Source organism: Equus asinus, chromosome 23 (genome assembly GCF_041296235.1).
Source record: "Equus asinus isolate D_3611 breed Donkey chromosome 23, EquAss-T2T_v2, whole genome shotgun sequence".
NCBI lineage: Eukaryota > Metazoa > Chordata > Mammalia > Perissodactyla > Equidae > Equus > Equus asinus.
This window is the reverse complement of record NC_091812.1, coordinates 38,111,796-38,131,788: the sequence shown is the minus strand read 5'-3', so window position 1 is coordinate 38,131,788 and position 19,993 is coordinate 38,111,796. Positions and strand designations below refer to the sequence as shown.

General features: G+C 40.7%; 1 protein-coding gene across 4 annotated transcripts in view; it reads left to right on the top strand.

The window, feature by feature from the left end:
* GLIS3 (GLIS family zinc finger 3) overlaps positions 1-19,993 on the top strand; it is a 444,743-nt gene that overhangs the window by 364,101 nt on the left and 60,649 nt on the right. For all 4 annotated transcript variants that reach the window (XM_044756597.2, XM_014827742.3, XM_070495571.1 and 1 more), the window contains one exon: positions 14,635-14,776. In XM_044756597.2, the coding sequence (XP_044612532.1) occupies positions 14,635-14,776 (142 nt within the window). The remainder of the gene's footprint in view (positions 1-14,634; positions 14,777-19,993) is intronic.

Here is a 19,993-nt window from a genome sequence, read left to right as displayed (position 1 = left end):
CTGGTAGCCCTCATCATCCTTCCACACTTCTCTCGAATCTTTGGCTTTCTAGTCTGGATTTTTGGGGTTGGCTTAATTTTTTTTGAGAGGAGATTGGAGTTCATTGCAGGGGCTAGGTGATAGGAAGAAAGACAAAGTGATGTCAGTGTCCAAAGAAGGAATGGTAGATTCTAAACATGAAAATGACTTCGACAGAGGCTAGAGACTACAGGAAGCCTCTAGAGCAGTCTAGTTCTTGTCTCGGGCTTCACCCTAAAGAACTTCTGTGAGCCAGGCCTCCTTTCTGATGACCAAAGAGAAGAGCTTCATTTCACTGAAGCGTGAAAAAGTCTTGTGATTCATGAATCCCTCTAAGACGTACAGTCCTTGGACAAGAGAGAGGAAATTACCTGCAATAAATTGCTTCTGTGCATTGACAAAAATAACACCATGTGCAAGCTCTCATATCGGTGGCCTCACCTCAGGAGGAAGAAGGCTCTGCAGTAGTATTAAAGATTGCATCAGGAGCGGTGACCAGGGAGACCAGGGCCACAGCTGGTCACCTATTCATGTAGGAGACAGAAGATGGAGGTTCTCATCTTGGCTGAGTAGGTTGTCAGAAGAGGCCTAGAGAATAGTTTCAGGCACACTCAGCTCAAAATTTTTGTGTTCTGCTTATCAAGTATATGCTAGACATTGAATCTTTAAAAGCAAGGTACAAAATTGGATTTGTTCCCAGCCCTTCCAGATGAATGAGAGATATGAAGTATAAATGTAATGAATTAGCATTTCTTATTGGAAGAATTGCTCATTTGCACATTCCAAGAGGCAATATATAAATGTGAATAGTATTATCTAGTGAAATTTGGCATGAACGGAGACTGAGTATTATAAAGAAATAAACTTCCCAAATGTCTTTTTTTTTTTAAACTTCTGTTAAGGTTTTACTTGGCTAGTTCCTATTTTGTTCTTAGTTGATAATTTTGGCATCCTTAAACTGCTTCACTCTTTTTTTTCCCCTCGTATTGCATGAAGACGTGATTTGATCTGTCTTTAGGGGCTGCTGTAAAGGATGAACAGAATTGATGAATCCTTAGCAGCTATTAATTCCTTTGTTATTCATTCATTTATTTGTTCACATATTTCCCCAAACGTTTATAGAGTACCTTTCCTGGGAAAAGAAGCACTGTGTTAGATTGCATGATCAAACAGACATGGTTTCTGTTTACAAGGAGCTTTTTTGTCTTCTGTGACACACATACATATATAATTTATCAGTAAGTATTATACAATGTAGAAAACCACAAGTACCATCAGAACAATACGGAAATAGCTGCCAGGATGTTTAAAAAGAAGAAATGACTTTGTAATGGAAAGACCTGGGAAAACTTCAAGGAAGCAATGGCATTGAATTGGACTTTGGAGAATATGCAGAATGTGTTATAAATATGCGGAGTCTGGAGAAAAGGAGACTCCAGATGAGGAAGTCTTTCGGCCAGAAGTACAGCATGAGACATGAATGAGAATGAACAAACATTACAGAGAAGAACATCTTGGCTCTGTGCGACATGGAGGCATGGGACTCATGAAGCCACACAGCTAGGAGAGAGCCAGCTTGTTAAAGCCTGTGAATTTAGGCTATAGATAGTGCTTGGTGGAGAGTCACTAAAGGGCTCTGAAGGGGGAAAGTGACATTGTCAGCAGCGTACTTGAGGAAAATTAAACTGACTACTGAGTATGGGATGGATGGGAGAGCAGAAAACAAGTGCTCTCCATTGAAATGACAGCCTTCAACTTTTACAAGTAGGCATTTAAAAAATTGTCTAAACACTCGTGCACGTTAAAACCAGCCTTAAAACTTTTTCAGACAATCCATTTTAATTAAATGAGAGGAAGGGAGAAATGACTTCTGCATTAAGTCTCTCCCCACACTTCCTAAACCTTAGCGTAGGCTGGGGCTGTAGTCAGAAATCAATTCAAAGGGAGACAATAAGGAACTGGTTAGATGGACGGGGGAAGTAATTATTAGATAGCTGGCTGCTTTAATTAAACCTTGAGAATGCTTGAATAGAAAGAAGAATGCTACACTTGACTGGATGGGATGGAATGTGTGTGGTCACGTTAGTGCAATGAGCTGGTGTCAGGAGGAATTTATGAAGCTATGATAGAAGTAAACCCTTCTTCTTGCTTTGATCATTACAAGCCCATAACTAGGCCCCAAAGGGTGAAGGAGGATGTTTTTCATGGCCATGTGAAATTACGCGTTAATATTTCTCTGTCTAAAAAATAGAATCTACCTTTCAATTTTGTGTTCTGTTTTTAAGATGTTTCTCCAGATGAAGTTTAAATCTACCTTTGACTATGTCCATTTGTGTATCGTTTTCCAGTGAAAAAAAGTGTAAGATTCTTGGTGTCAGTTTTAGAATAATATTGACTTAGGAGGAAAATGGTGTTTTTATATCAATAGAAAAATCCAAGCACATGCTTTTCTGACTTTAATATCCTTTCAAACCTCAACTCCCCAACTCTGTCTAGCTAGATCGTGGTACAGATTTTGGTAAATAGAGCATCTAGATGAAGCATTAACATCCCCAAGTGTTCTGAAATGTTTTGTGTTGGTTTTGGTTTCTAATATATTTTGGATTTTTCCAAGAGAATGAAAGCCAGCTACATTTTTCTGAGACAGAATAACTTCAGGTTGATATTCATCTGTGAAAACTGTGCCTTGTATCTTGATTTGGACGCTCTTCAGCTCCAGATTCTATTTATGAGGCTAAGCAAGACCCCAGGGGTTCTAACAGGTATCGCTCCTAACAATCATAATAGCTTCTACATCTTGAGCAATAGCTTCTACATCTTGAGCAAAAAAACCAGATTAACTGTATACTACACTAGCCACTTTCCTTGGGCCACCTCATGTAACCCTGTAATAATTATCCCAAAGAGTTGGTGTTATCACTCACATTCTACCCAGGATGGCACTGAAGCCTTTCAAAGTTAAATAGCTTGCCAAAGGCCACATATTAGTAGGTGGCAGAACTGAAATTTAAACTGGCATCTACTTGACCCCAGAGTCCTCATTCTTTTTCCTTTGTCATATTGCCACATTATGGTATACAAAAGGAAGAAGTTGATAAAAGGAAATCTAAAGATACATAAGAGAAAAGGAAAATAAAGGTGCATGTTACATGGTGTTACAATGCTTCCACGCTAGATATTAATGAAAAAAAATAATAATAGAAATAGTCATTAACATGTATTGAACATTGACTATATTGGTGAAATACTTTATTATCTCATGTTATCCCTAACAACAACCTTATAAATTAGGTGCCATTATCCACATTGTACAGAGGCAACTCAACTAAAGAGATGTTAAACACCTTGCTCATGGTTGTCTAACATTTCATAAGTAAGGGTATGAAAGCTCAAATCCAGGTATTCTGGGTCCAGAGCCTACACTCTTCTTTTTCATGATCTATATCATGGGTAAGCTATTATTTAAGTGATTATTAATTGCTTAATGTCAATAGGTCATGGGCTGGTTTTCAGAGATAACTCACTCTTTGGTGGAGATTTAACATCATTTTTGGTGCCAGAGAATGTTTTTATCAAGTTTTCAGATGGCACTGAAGTGGGGGATGTGGTAGCCAGCTGAATGATTGAGTCAAATGAAAAAATCCATGTTATATTCTTCATTCATTCATTCATCACATATTTACTGAAACCTTACTGTGTGCCCAAAACTATGCTAGGCCTAAGAGGTAAAGTGGTGCACAAGATAACTGAGTTCCCTCCCCTCAGGGAGTTTACAGTGTGGCTTAAATAAAACTTACCATCAAGTAAAATCCCTAAATCTTTTTTCATATGTGATGCTCTTTATTTCTGATGGCTCTTATATTCAGAAACTAACCTTTTCAAGCCCCATTGTCATTTTGTGGCCCAGAACTGTTCTGTGAACAGTTCTCACCAATCGCCATTTTTTATTAAATAACCAGTAGTTTTGTTATGTCTATACTGGCACTGATTTTTCATGTCTCTTATTGAGCACATGTGTCTATTCAGATATTTTGGCATGTTCATTAATCAGCTATTGATAAAAGTTTGGCCTTAGGAGTCACTGCTAACCAAATAGGTATCCCCTATATAGAAGTTCAGGGTGCCCGGTTGGACAGTACCTCATGTTCCCAAAGAGATTTGTTCTAGTACTGTTTTTCTAAGTCTTCATTCTCATTTCTTTTCCTCTTTGCAAATTGGTCATTCCCAAAGGAAATGAATTTGCTAGCAGATTGTTGGAGATTAATTACCTATGATACACCAAAGCCACTTCATAAATGTCAGTGCTAAGGAATCCCCTAGAGAGAGAATTTTTAAATTCAACTGGAAATTAATTGTAATTAATATAATAGGTTAATTCATTGTAATTATTTTTAAGCCTTTTGGCAATGAGTTAATTCCCTGAGATCCACATTGCTTGAAGTGTCATAGGGAATGCTTGATGAGAATATTCTGGTAGTAAACTAACCCTCTAGAAAAAAATCTTATCTTCCTTCTGGCTGAGTTTCTTCAGAAATATGTTTTGGTGGCATTTGATTTCTCGAGAACAAAAGAATCCCTACAAGGTGATGCATAAACATGCATAGCCGGGATAGACCATGCTCATTGGAGAAAGGGAAAACAAAAGGCCTTTGATTGTGCCTCCTTTTCTTTGGAAGTATGTCTCGCTTCAGACTAACAAAATGCCTTTGCTCTTGGAATAAAATGTAATGGAACTGAAAATTGAAGAATCTGGGCCTTTTTCCCTTTCCTAATTATTTCCACTTGACTCACTTAATCTTGGACGATTATTCAATCATATCTGAAATGAGAAAATGACGGGAGTAGAATTTCCATCTCTTGTTTTGAGAGCTTATAAACATTAACAGAATAGTCTTGAACAAAAAAACAAATACAAATCACAGTTGACGGTGCCTTGTTTTTATATATTAGGAAAAATCCCTGCATTGTTAAGGAAAGCAGCTCAAATTTCAGAATGCAGGAACCTTGTCAAGCCTTGATGGTTGATTTCATTATTAACATTGAAAAACTATCATTTGGAGCAAATATTTCATAATGGGAGATTGTACAGAAGCTAAGGAGCCAATTTGTTTACTTGCACCTGAATAGGCTGAGAAATTAAGCCCTAAAATGGGTCGTTGAAGATCAAGATCGTTAACGCTAAAAAGACTCACAGATTGGCTTTTGAGACTCAGAGATGTTTCATTTCTCCCTAGGAAGATCCTGAGCGTTACTGCAGGTTTATGAACAGACGGGTGCATGTAATCCTAATAGTTGCTGAGAGCTAGATCAGGATTCAGTAGGCAAAAAACTTCCTGACAATTGCAACTGTCTAAAATTGAAGCTAACTGCCAAGATGAAGTCGTCCATTGCTACAGAGAGTCAAGCCGACTCTCAGGGCCCCTTACTGGGGTTGCTGTAGGGAGGTGATGCATAAGGTAGAGGTTTAGACCCAGTGACATGGGAGGCCTCTTTGAATGCTGATTATTATTGTAAAATAGGGTTTTGTTTTTAATTTAGGCTCCACAGTTATGCTTTTAGTATTATCCATAATGTCCCAGAACACCCTACTTTCGTTAAATATCTAGTTACCATACCCCTGGTGTGTGGGCAGAGCAGGTACTGAAGAGAAGGGAACAATGAGCATGTGAGCATCCTTGAGTGCTGCTGTTCAGCTCCCAGTGGTCCTGAGCCAAATCAAATGAATTTTGCAATGTTTACCAAGTTGGGTGCTCTGGGAAGCCAACTGTGAGCCAAGGATTCAGGTGCACATGAGTTGTTAAAGAAGTGCTTCCAGGAGAATCCAGTAGAGGAACGAAGGAAGGAAAAGAATCTAAGCAGGGTGATCTAGGCAGAGCTCCAATGGGAGCTCTGGAGTATAACTTACTTAGAGTTTGTCCCACTTTGTGGGAAAGGAACACAGGCTAGTCATTCACGTGTGTGTTGGAGGGGATGCTACTAGCTGTTAGCTGTAAAATACACAGAAGCGGGGGGATGGGCCCACCAAAGCTGGGGGAGGGGAGGTGTGGAGCTAATCAGATAGATCAGAGGGGATCTGGGCAGAGCATAAGCAGCCTCTCCACTATGGTTACTGTTACCTGTGTCTGTTAAAATTCTCCATTGGGAGGGGTAATTAAGACATGGCCTCACTGTATTTTTTGGACATATCCACACATCGCTAGGGATTGTAACCTCCTTTAGATAAAGAATTGTGTCTCATTCTTACAAATCCAATGATTTACCCGGATGTGGGTCCCACGCTGCCAGGTGCTGTGGGGTTTTAAAAGTTTAAAAGGCAGTCAGTCAGCTAGATCCTCGTGAACTTTACAACACAATTGTGCCGACTAAACTCATAATGAGAAACAAAGCCCAGTCCACATGTCCCATTGTAGGACTGTTGAAAGCAGACTCTGCAGCTCTCCCTGTAGCATGGGAAGCCCAGTGTGGGCTGGCCTGGTCAGAGCGCCTTCATTAAGGAGGGGAGCTGAAAACGGGATCTTGGAAGCGTTAGAGTGGGAGGAGGGAAGGCATTCCAGGCAGGAGGAATAAACAACATGATAAATGAGATGTTTGCGGACAGTGAGGCAGTGCTCTTGAAAGGAGCAGTGCTTTTGTTGAGGCCTAGGGGAAATATCTGTCCATGGCACGTTGTGGAATCACAGCATGGAGGCTCTTCTTGTCTTAGCCTTTTGGGACTTGTGTGCTAAACAAGAGGAGAGGACATTTGTTTCTTGGATATGGCATAATCAACTCTATTTTAGGAGAGTCTATCTGAAATCCCAGGATGGACTGTGGAGGGAAGAGAGCCTGGAGGGAGAAGGATAGCTTCTTCTCCCTGAACCACGCCCTCTGATATCCAGCTGCCTGCGGCTTCTCTCCGCCTGGATGTCCAGGGATCATCGCAGTTAACATGTCCAAGACCAAACTGCTGATTCACCTCCACCTACTCTTCTCTTTTCCTTTGCTGTTCCTCAGGCCAAAACATGAGACCATCCTAGATTCCCTTTGATCTTCTCTCTCATATTCCACACCTCATTCAGCTCCACCCTTAAAACAGAAACTGACCGATTCTCACCACCTCTGACTCTGAAACATCGGCATCTCTCATCTGTATTGTTGAAGTAGCCCCTAACTGGGCATACTAGTCCTCCTGATGTCTGTTTTCCACACAATAATCAGCGTGATACTTTTACGATAGAAGACAAAGCAGTTGCTTTCCTGCTCCGTCCCTCCCATTAGCTCACCTTTACCACAAAATCAAATGCTAAATCTTCCTGTGCTGGAGGCCAGACAGGATGTGACCTCTGGCTGTTTCTCCACCCTCTTGTCCACACCCTTCCCTTTGCTGCCTTTCGAGCATGCTCCTTTCCAGATAGCTGTTTTGAGAACCCATCAGCTTGCTCCTGCCTTAGATTTCTTTCCTTTCTGTTCTATCTATGTAAAATGCTCTTGCTGCATGTCTTGCTGTCTGACTTCATTCAGATCCCAGCCATAATGTCCTCTCCTTGAAGAGGCCTTCCCTGACTCCACATCTAAAGGATGGGGAAGCACAGAGAAGTGAGTATTGTCCCCACAAAGTCTTGCCCCAGAGACAGGAGTGAGGACCCAGGAGAATGTCAGGGAAGGGATGGGAAGAGGAAGAGGACTCAAGGGAGGAGCAGGGAGTCGGAGGATCAGGAGAGAGAGAAAAGGTGTCTTCTCTTGGTGGGGGGTACTGCAGTTGGGGAGACCCTGGGTCAAGATCATCTCATTTCAGGTGTCCTGGGGCCACTGCATTATGTTTAGGATACAGATTTTAGGGAACTACATGTGCTGTGCTTTATTTTTCTCAACTGCACACATTCATATTATTGGCCTAGGACTGAACCAGGTAGACAAACCTCTAGGGGACGGGACAGTGGAAACCAAATAGCAGTGGTCTGTTCTGTTTCTCCATCTCCAACAAAGACCCCTTTCCCTGAAGGGTGACAAATAAAAATGACAAGCAATAGGATGTATTGGAGAATATGAGGAAGCCATTTGGTATAAACCTAATTCGGCCTGACCTTGTCTTTCCAAAAGGGCCTGACCTGGCTGTTGAGCATGCATTGTATATCTGCTTTAGATATTCCCTATGGCAAGAACAAAGGCCCTTGAGATAAAGGTGCAACTTCCCTCCCCCTCCCAACGTTGGCATCTCCTTAAGGATTAAGCATCTTTCCTTAGGCTAGAAACTGATTGCTGCACTCACATGTGACCGCCCAGCTCGAGACAATAGACTTGCCTCCTGCTACCCCGTCTGAGATAGCAGACCCACTACCTGCTGTGTCCATCAAGCGCTGTGCTGACAGGGCAATCTTGTGACTATTATGGGAGGGACATTTCAATCATATGTGAAACGTCCTGCTTGGGGGTATATAACCACTCTATACACCTCACTTCTTTGGTGCTCTTTCTTCCTTCAGGAAGAAAGGCCCCGGGCCATGGTCCTCAGATTTCAGCTCAGAATAAACTCACCCAAATTTTCATTTATAGATTGGTTACGGATTATTTTCGTCGACAAGGGCATTGTGTCAGAATCTACACAGTACTAATGAGATATGCTAGAAACTTTTCCAGAGAACTTGAGGACCCTTTGCTCTTTCCCCAGCTAGACCAAGGTCTGAATGATAGGCTCCTGGCTAAAATATTAAGAAGTCCGCAGAGGAAACGGAAAGTCGTGTGAGTTTGTGCAGCGTGGTGGGGGAAAGGAGAATGTTGGAGGTGGGTTATATTTCTTGAGGTAGCATAATGTGACTTCAGAGGGCCTGACTTTGGATTCTGACACCCTAATTCAAGCCTGACCTTTACTAGCTGGGTCATTCTAGCTTTTTCATCTCTAAAAGGGAAATCACAAAATATGCACCTTATCGGGTTATTGTGAGGCACACAATTATCAAGCACACTATAGAGATTCCATATATATTTATTGAATAGAAATGCAGTCTTTAAAAGTGTGTCCTGGTGACTGTGCACATCCAGTGCACATTTCTGTGGGGTTCATCTGTGTGATGCTCTCTCCTTCCTAACCTGAAATGATCGTCATGTGGTAGTGGCTTTCAAAGTGCATTCTGCTGGGATCTGTATCAGTCAAGCTTCTCCAGAGAAATAAAGCCAGGAGGACAGAGATTAATTGGTTTCAAGGAATTGGCTTATGTAATTGTGGGGACTGGCAAGTCAGAAATCTGTAGGACCAGGGCTGGCCCCGTGGCCGAGTGGTTAAGTTCGCACGCTCCGCTGCAGGCGGCCCAGTGTTTCGTTGGTTTGAATCCTGGGCGTGGACATGGCACTGCTCATCAAACCACGCTGAGGCAGCGTCCCACATGCAGAAGGACCCACAACGAAGAATATATACAACTATGTACCGGGGGGCTTTGGGGATAAAAATGAAAAAAATAAAATCTTTAAAACAAAAAAAAAGAAATCTGTAGGACTGAGAACTCTAGGAGGAGCTGATGCTTCAGTCCAGAAGAGGAATTTCTTCTTTTTCTGGGAAACCTTAGTTTCTTTTGTTCCCGAGGCCTTTCACTGATTGGATGAGGCCCACCCAGATTGTAGAAAATAATCTGCTTTACTTAAAGTCAACCCACTGTAGCTGTTAACTCCATCTACAGAATTCCTTCACAGCAACACCTAGTGTTTGAATCTTTGGGTGCTGTAGCCCGGCTGAATTGACACAGAAGTAGCCTTACCTCACAGTTCATGTGGGCTCTCAAAGAAGTGGGGCAAAGTGCCTGTGAGGCTGTGGATACTAATGGGGATGAGATAAGTCTCCCAGGAACAAATGGCAGAGACCTTCAAGGGTGCCCTACTGCACTAAGACTAAAAGCCAGAGTCCCAGTTGAGGGCTACATCCTGCCTGATCTGGCTCTGCCCCCACCCCTGCTCTCAGACCTCATTTCCTCCTCTCTCTAGGTCACACCAACTCCAGCCACAGCAGCGGCCTCCTTGCAGTTCTTGCCTCCTGAGCTCTTTTCCCCGAATGTGCACTTAGCTAATTCTTTCAACGCCTTCACTCTGGGCTCGACTACCTCTTCTCAGCGAGGCCACAGTTCTCCCCAGCATTCTCAATCCCACTCTTGTTTTCTTTTTTCCATAGCACTTACCACCTTCTATATAGTTTACTTATTTAGTTTATTTACTGTTTAGTCCCTCCTCAAGAGCATAACTCCTCAGTGAGAATCTTTGTTTTGTGTTTTGTTTTGTTTTCTTTTGTTTTTTTGAGGAAGATTAGCCCTGAGCTAACATCTGCTGCCAATCCTCCTCTTTTTGCTGAGGAAGACTGGCCCTGAGCCCACCTTCTCTACTTTATATGTGGGACACCTACCACAGCATGGCTTGCCAAGTGGTGCCACGTCCACACCCAGGATTCGAACCAGCGAACCCCGGGCTGCCGAAGCAGAACGTGCGAACTTAACCACTGTGCCACTGGCCTGGTCCCAGGATCTTTGTTTTGATGGCTGATGTATTTTAAGCCCCTAGAACAGTGCCTGGCATATGGTTGAGGACCAAGAAATATTTCTTCAGCCAATGAATGAGAAGGATAGAGAAGGGCAGTGCCACTCTGGAACTAATACAGTGTGGTTAGGGCAGCTGAGTTGGACAACTCCAGGGGCTCCACTCACATGGATTACAGCATGAATAATTAAGTTCCTGGTGTTATACAACACAGCAGCCCTTTAAAATAGGTGAATTGGTGATAAGCAGGTTCAATTCCACTTCTTTCCATAAAGAACAGTAAGGGCGTCATAAAAGGCAAATCCTTTGTTCTCTCCTAAGAGCAGGTTTTGAACTGGATTGCATTTTTTTAACCCTTTTTGTCACTGTGAAAGAAAATATACATCCAAATTGTTTTTAAGACAATTTATTATTATGAGATCTGAAGAGAGACATAATAAGAAATGGTTACATGAGGTTCATATGTTATAATTTCCTATTTCCACAATTTATTTCCTCTTCCCATAACCAGAAAAATCTCAGCTCTCCTTATCAGGATTCTCAGAGACCAGTGGTTCTGAAAGTGTGGTCCTGAGATGAACAGCAGCATCACCTGGGAACTTGTTAGAAGTGTACCTCAGACCTACTGAATCAGCAGCTCGGGCTGATTCTGATGCATGCCCAGGTTTGAGAACCACAGTAAGAGACCATCCCCCACTGAAAAATTGTCCTATATCTTTTTTATCTTCCTAACAGCTAAGAAGATGTTGTTGAAATATACATTATGTAATTTGTTTTATATAAATAGTTGGGTTTCTTACTTCAAATATAAAACCGTGTTATATTGAAAGACATCCCTCCCAGGAGATTCTGCTATGTGCCTTCTGCCCCACCCATTAGATAATTCCAGGACTAGGGAATATTTAAGAGACTTAAATGACCTGGAAGGCCCTTTCCTGGTCTACTAATCTGGGAGGGAGGGAGAAATGGATATTAAGCTTATATATCATTATTGCATTTCTATGCATATGGCCCTCCTTTGGAAATTTTGCATAAGGTCCTCAAGGCTTGTTCAATTTAAGAAGCACTTTCTAGAACCATGCCTAATCCCAGAGAAAACGAAATTAACTCTCACCACAAAGTCATATGGAATCACACTCTTGGAAAACATGAATACTTGTTGAATTGCCTGCCTTTGACTGCAGGAGAAACCATGGCCGTGAAATTCCTTGGAAAGACCTCATCGGTACTGATAACTGTAAAACCCTAGAGTAGTTGGTAATAAGAAGCAGAGAGACCTTCGTGTCTATGCTTAGTAGAACATGTGGGCCCCAGATCACATTTTAACGATGGAAGATAAATTAAAAGTGATCACCAGAACTCATTCTAAGCCTTGATTTTTTTTCCAGTTTTTCTTTTGCAGCATGTGTTAGGTTAGTACCAAAATAACAAACATACCTTCCAAAGGCCCTGAGAGGGTTAGGCATTAACTCAGATAGTCTTGGTCAGAGATTCCAATGTGGCAAAGCTGAGGAAATTATAATATAAGTATGTCTCATTCATTACATGTGTTAAATGCTCCTTCCCTATGCTTAGGGTCATTATGCCACTTTCATATTCTTGGACTAAGACCTGGACACACGTTTGTCTCTTCATGAAGCTTTTAGAGATCCAAGAAATACTGCTTTCTGAATAGTAGCTTACTGATCCTTGTATGTATGTGTGTGGTTTTCTTCTTGATCAGAGCATTGTTCATAGTCATCGTCAGTGGTGTGCTGGTAGTGATTAACAACCAGCTCTCCAGATGAAAAATCCTCAGTTTGTAGCATTTGCCAGTTTCCACGGTGTAAATATTCTTACTAGGACCAATTTCAAGTTCTCAATCTAACATTATTGCATGGAAAGTTTGGAAAAGATACACACAATTGGTGCTCTTGGATTGGTGCAAGCTAGCTCCAACATATCATTAGTATGTAGAAAATTTGGAAAGCAGAGGAAAAGATTTTTAAAAAGCAGAGTAAATAAATTCATGATATTGCCGCTGGGAACAAAAATCAGTTTTGATATTGGATTACATTTCCTTGTAGTACTTTGTGTATGTGTTTTTATTCAATTGTTATTTTGTATATATAATTTTGTATTTTGCTTTTATCTTCATGAACATCATTTAATGGTTGCATGATATTCCATCACATTAGTAGAAGATAATTTATTAGCCCTAATTGTGGACGTTTAAGTAATGTTTCCTAATTTTTTATATTGCTATAAATAATGCTATATATCATTAGAACATTGGGCATAAATCTTCCTTCACCTTTCTGGCTGTTTCCTAAGACAGACTGTAAGATCAAATGGTTTTAATTATGGGGCTTGAAAAAATCTTACCAGATACCATCTAGAAAGTTTGTACTAATGTACGCTCCTACCAACAGTGTTTAAGAATGCCTCTCTCACTGTCCCTTCACTACCACTATTTCTTTTTTAAAGTTTCTGATAACTAAAAACCAATGTTACCACAATAAAAAAAAGAAGTTTTTGATAATTTGATAAGTAAAAAAAAATTTTAACACTTCTTGCAAGTGTGCTAAACACTTTTTATGTTAATTGTCATTTCTGTTTCTCCTTTTTAAAATTTTCTCTTCATGTCAAGGGCTGCACAGCGAGGCAGTCCCCACCCAGGAGATTCTGCTGTGTGCCTCCTGCCTCATCCATTAGATACTTCCTGGACTGGAGGATGTTTAAGAGCCTTAAACGATCTGGAAGGCCCTTTCTTGGTCTAATAATCTGGGAGGGAGGGAGAAAGGACCACAAAACTTACTCCCTCTCTCCGCCTGCTTACACCTCTGGTTTCATCTTGTATTTCTCTTCTCCAGGCCCCAAGCTTACTCCACTCCAGCCTTCCTATTCCTCAGATAGTCCAGGCACACTACGGGGCAGGCAGGTTCTTCTCCCATATATTTGTAGGACTCACTCCCTCACTTCTTTCAAGGCTTTTTACAAGTGCCGTCTCCAACAGGCTTTCTCTGATCCCCCCAACTCTACGAGTTGCCATCCCTTATCCCTACTCACTGTCTCCTTCTCTGCATCACTTTTCTCCATAGCATTTTTCACCAGCTGATATTGTACATATTTTATTTGTTCCTTGTCTTCCTCTCTAGAGTGTAAGTTCCACAGGACATGTCCTTAGTGCCTAAGGCGAGTGTTTGACACCCAATAAGTATTTGTTGCATAAGTAAGAATACCCCAGCCCTGTATCTAAAAAGTTTAGTTTTGTCTTGATAAAGACAGAATCAATTTTATACGCTCTCTTTAAACACTGAAGATGATAATTATTTATAATATCTGTAACAAATATATTTCTAGGTTTTTTAAAGGTATTATGTTTTTATATAAGCAGAAAGTTAATATTTTTAAGTAACAAAAGCTTTCATTATTTCCATTCAAATTACACCTAGAAAATTCTTTTTCATGAAGAGATCAGATAACTTTTCACCTATACTTTATTCTAACATTTTTATGGCTTGATTTTTTTACATGTAATTCTTTAATATATAAAGGATTTGTCATTGTGATAAAATGGAGATGTAAATTGTTTTTTCATATAACTTACTGTTGGGGTTTTGTTGCTGCTAATGACATTGGTTTTTCTTTTAATCATGCTCCGTAATATTTTGAAATTTCCTCTCATGTAAAATCTATAGGTATCAAATCTTAATGAACATTTCTTAATTATCTCCAAGATATTTTCATGGTAGTATCTCTGTATTTTAAAAGCACTTTCCAATCTGGACTAAATATACTTGAGTTTGTTTATGTTATCACTACAAGTTCTGATAAGATACAGAGCAAATAAGAGGAAACATAACAGGAAGTTTGGTTCTCAGAAGTGGAAATATCAAGGACTGAAGTCAAAACCGCCTGTGGCCACATTTTTCCTGAAGCACCTGCCAGGGCTGCTTAGGGCTGGAGAACTCACCCTCTTTTATTGACTCTCTTAAGCCCAGTGCCTGAACCATAGTTGCTGCTTGATAAATACTTGTGGGTTGAATTGCACTGAACCTTAGGGCATAATGCCTTTCCAGGAAAGTATTCCAAGGAACAGCTTTCCTTTCCCATCTGTCTTCTGTTTTCTCCTTCTCTTAGTTGCGGTCCAGTGCAGAGCTCCATCCTGACCTGCTCACGGATTGCCTCACCGTGCAGCCCCTGCAGCCAGCCACTTCCCCACGAGATGCTGCCGACGGGGTTGTGGGACGCTCCCCAGGGCCTGGGCCTGACCTCTATTCAGGTAATGACGGCAAAAGCAGACCCAGCCACATCAACTTCCCTTCTCTAGGCCCTTCGCTCTGGTTAAAGGGAATGATCACATGAGAAAAATTCTCCTAGGATCACCTGTGTTTAGCTTTATCAATGAACTGCAAGTTATCCCCCTCCCTCCTCCCTGTCTGATTCCTGAGCTGGGTTTGGCAGCAGACTGTTTTTTCTCATAAAGAAACAAAGTAAAATAATGCATTAGTTCTTTTAGTTCTGGACTTCTGCCAAAACTTTAGTGCACCCAGCCCTCCAAGTTATCTTAAATTTATTAACTTGATTTAGACTCAAAGGAAATGCTTCCCCCTTAAGCAGGTAACAGGGTGCATGTGGATTTCTTAACGGAACAGTCATTGTTGTCTTTGCATTTTAAAAGGAAGCCCTAGGTCTCTAAGAAAAATTTCACATCAGTAAACCAACTTGTAAGAATGACCATTAATGTTTGTCAACCATGGGGTGGGGGAGGATGGGATGGCACTCCCAGACCAGCTTCCTTCTGCCTGGGTTTGGATAATAGGTGAGTCTGCATTTGGAAAATTTCATGAATGTGGTGAAAAATAAGAAAGGGTTAATATGGAAATGGAAGTTATTTTTTTCATTTACTTTCTTAGCCTGGATTTTTGTGCATTTTCCACTCTTTATGATGGTGATGCACTTGTGCAAACGTAATTGGTTATCATCCTCACATGTGGAAAGCTCTTGCTGTCATGCTGTGAATGTGAAAGGGAAAGTCCCAGCAGCTCCACATTCCAGACAATGGGAATTTTCTATGTTCTGTGGATTGCAGATCCCACTCCCTCCCCCATCTGATTCCAGAGCCAGGCTTTGGCAGCAGACTGTTTTTTTCTTTTTAAGAGTATTAACAAGCCATAAAGAATTAAGAATTTACTGATACATAACAGGAGAAGGGAGAAACTTGTACAACTGTTTTTTTTAATTTGCCTGATTGCTTTTATTTATTTTTTTAAAGGTATGCTTTTTTTGGTAAAGAAGATTGGCCCTGATCTAACATCTGTTGCCAATCTTCCTCTTTTTTTTTTTTTCTCCCCAAAGCCCTAGTACATAATTGTATATGCTAGTTGTGAGTCCTTCTAGTTCTTCTGTGTGGGACACTGACTCAGCATGGCTTCACAAGCAGTGCTAGGTCTGCGCCCAGGATCCAAACCAGCAAACCCTGGGCCACTGAAGCAGAGTGCACTAACTTAACCACTAGCCCACTGGGTGGGCCCCTGTATAACTTTTTTTTTCCCCCCAAGGAAGATTAGCCCTGAGCTAACTGCTGCCAATCCTCCTCTTTTTTTTTTTTCTCTGAGGAAGACTGGCCCTGAGCTAACATCTGTGCCCATCTTCCTCTACTTTATATGTGGGATGCCTACCACAGCATGGCGTGCCAAGCGGTGCCATGTCCGCACCCAGGATCCGAACCGGTGAACCCCAGCCACCGAAGCAGAACGTGTGCACTTAACCGCTGCGCCACTGGGCTGGCCCCCCCGTATAGCTTTTTAAACTTGACAGTTCTCATTTGATCCAAATGCAGGGGAAAGGACAGTAAGCAAATATTTCCAGAGGGTCAGTTGTCAAGACATTTTAATGTCCTCCTGGTGTTGGCGGCCTTTTATCAGTTGCTTTGGGTATTACTCTTGGAGAAAACAAGGCCTCTGCTTTTTGAGACCCTAGGAAATGAGAATAAAACTTATTTGAGGGGGCCAGCCCGGTGGTATAGTGGTTAAGTTCACACACTCCATTTTGACAGCCCAGGGTTCACAGGTTTGGATCCCAGGCATGGACCTAGCACCGCTTGTCAAGCCATGCTGGGGTGGCATCCCGCATAAAATAGAGGGATATTGGCACAGATGTTAGCTCAGCAACGATTTTCCTCAAGCAAAAAAGAGGAAGATTGGCAACAGATGTTAGCTCAGGGTCTTCTTCCTCACACAAAAAGAACTTATTTGACGGGCTGGCCAAATCTTACAGAGGTTTCAAGTACAGCTACATATGTATACATGAAATATGCCAATGTCCAATGTTATCGATGTGCATAAATATTTTGTATTAGATATATACATGAAAAAGCATGGCTAGATTTGTCTGCACAAATGTCGGTTTGATTTGCCAAATTTTTGATATATGAACATTTATTCTAGCACATTAAATTAACAATCGGTTTAAAGCAGTCTATAGAACATTTCCCTACTTCTTCAGTCCATAAATCCGTGATCTTACTAAAGACCCGGAACCAAACAGTTGAGTCAAAGCTAACCAGAATCTATTGAAGAATGGCTCAACATTCAATGTGAATAGTTTGTGATGATGGGCTAGTCTTACTGCATTTAAAACTCTTGGAAATGGGCTTGGGAATTCATGATATGTCTATGGAGAACATTAGTACCTTCGCTGTATGTAGCATACAGCATATGGCTCATTTTCAAAACTTAGGAGTCACATTTGACCAGGTGTGTGTTTTTGTGTGTCTTGTAGTATTGTAGTTTTTAAGAGGTTTGGTTTGAAATCGCTTTGTCATTCCAAGCAGAATTCCTCTTTTTTGTTCATGACGCTTTTTCTTTTCTGCATTTGACCTTCAAAAAGATTTTGAGCTCTTAGTTTTGAGCCTCTAGCTGTGGCAGCCGAGCTGCCATACTGGGTGAGGAGCCTAGGTTGCCACAGCATCAACAGAGCATCTTCAGATGGACTCTCATTTTCTTTGACTCTGGGAACATTTGAAACAGGCAGGTGGCCACCTTGCTTAACTTTGTTCCTGGAATTTAACTTCTCGAGTTAACTTGTAACTGTGAAAGTTTAATTTCCCCACTTCTTTTTCTCTTCCTACTTCCCTTGGGTTCTATTTTACTTTCTTTGTTCTTGCTTTTTTTTTTTTAATTGATTATGTCTTCTGTTTTACTGAATAGGCAACAAACCCAGAGCAGAACAAGGGAGGAGGAAAAACAAAGACTTTAAGCCTTTCTTTTATAGTTCTAGAAATGCACTTGCCAGGAGTGCATGTTCACACTGGTTTCAAACCTGCGCTAAAGATATATGGAAAGAAGCCAAGCAGTGAAAAACGCCAAAGAAAAGGAAACTGTTCATCAATTAGTTAATTGTAAAATCTGAAGTGCTAAGGCAATTTGACGAAGATTAAGACTTGGCTAAATGGCAAAAGTACTTGGAGTCGTTCCCTTTACATTCTGTTACATGAACTCGAGAAAAATATTTGTTTAATGATTGTCAAGCACTTACACCTTTGAATGCTAGTAAACTGATTTATCGTAAAGATATTTTGATGGAAACCTGCTGAGTACATATGGGCATAGGATCAAAAGCAGTTTAGCATTGAACACCATGATTTTTTAGAAGCCACCACAATTGAGGACTCATGGTTTGATGAAGCCGTGGTTTTGAAATGGAAATTTTTAGTGGCTATCAGACAGTGATTTTTAAGATTCCAAGAGAGGACTAGTTTTCAGAGCATTAAGATGAAGAAGGAAGATGGCAGTTCTGACACATACAAATCTTGTGCGTCTCCTAAAGTGTTGGCTTCTCTTACTGAAACACACTTTTTGGATTGATAAGACAGATTTTGATTGGAAAGGATTGCCCAAAAAGACTTTTACTTCTGTGGAAGGAAATAGTGCCCCAAGTTAAAGCAGCTAAATATCACTTGAGGCCATGCTGAGGATGATTTTAAATTGAGGTGTTTACTTGTCTACTATTCTGAAAATCCTGGGGCTCCCCAGGTCTGCTCCTGAACTAACCTGAGAGCTATTTTGTGATCTAACAGGAAGGCTGGGGCAGAGATGAGCAATTCTCAAGGATGGCTCACTTACAGTTTCCTGCCCTTTTGTTCAGAGGTTCTATGCCCCAGATAAATAGTGCTACAGGCCAGCCTGTAAATGTAGGTGATTTATCTGATGATCTGAGGGAGAAGTGTTTCATCGCCAATAGATTAAGGTGTGAATGCCATTTTCAAGGCTTAATGCCTGTGTTGATCTTTTCGTCAGCCCCCTCCATGAACTAATGAAGCAGATAAGCCTACAATTAGTGAATCTACAATATCATAAACAGCCTGGACCAGTGCCTGGACTTGGCAAAGCGTCCATTCACTAACAAAGAATGCTCTGTGGAAGAAGATCTGTCCCATGGGTGATCACAAAAGTTACAACTCCCTCCAAACCGAAGCTGTACTGTAGATTTGATAAAACATGGCCTGTGCAAATGGCCTTAGCCGTGAAGACATCATAGAGGCCAGTGTGGTTGAGATATTTGAGTCCCACAGGAACCACCCACCCAGTGAGGAGCTAATGCCGCTGGAACAAGGAAATCTGCAAGAATGAGGGAATTTTATCAGTACCATTTCTATTGGGTTATAGAGTAATTATCATGTTTTAGAGCTTACAAGTCCTGTTGAATTATCCCAATTTTGAACATATGTAACCTTAGATTTTTCAGGAAAAATAACATGTTATATTCAGATATTATAGGGAATTGTAGAAGGAAACTAAAGACTTTTTTTAGAGCAGGAATTTTTGAAGTCATATAGTGTCATTTCCTTCCCTTCTCCTTCATTACTGGGAAATGAAGACTTCTTTTTTACAATACCATCACTTTTTGTAATAAATAGCACCATATTAAATCCGTACAAGATTTAACATACTTCATGAAATAGTTTTATGCTAATATAATTTTAATGGTATATGTTTTAATACATTTTCTACATTCTTAAGTTGAGTATATTTGCTATGTTGGGACAACTTGCACAGTTGTAAGGATTAGAAATAATTTTATATAAAAGTGCCTCATAGAGTCTACTCTCAAAAAGTGGTCGTTAATTTAGGGACTTTATTAGAGTGTTTTAAATTGGCACACAAATTTCCCAGTAGGTTAAATTTTTAGGAGAATTGTCAAGATCAAATAACATGAGACCTATATAAAAGTCCTTAAGAAGGCATAGAGCATTATAAAAAATGCAATAGTTATTATTTGTATTATCTTTGGATGCTCTTCTTTACTTAGACTTCAGCAGAGACGAAGAAAGGACAGAACACTGATGGGCAGTGGACACAAGGAGGTGGAGGCTCAGGTTATGGAAGGGATCCAAAGGGAAATGTTTGGCAGTCACGTCTTTGTTGTATCTCTTCTGACGTTGCCTTTAACTGCTGTCAAAATCGTGTATTGTTCTTGTAACATCTCTTGCATCTGT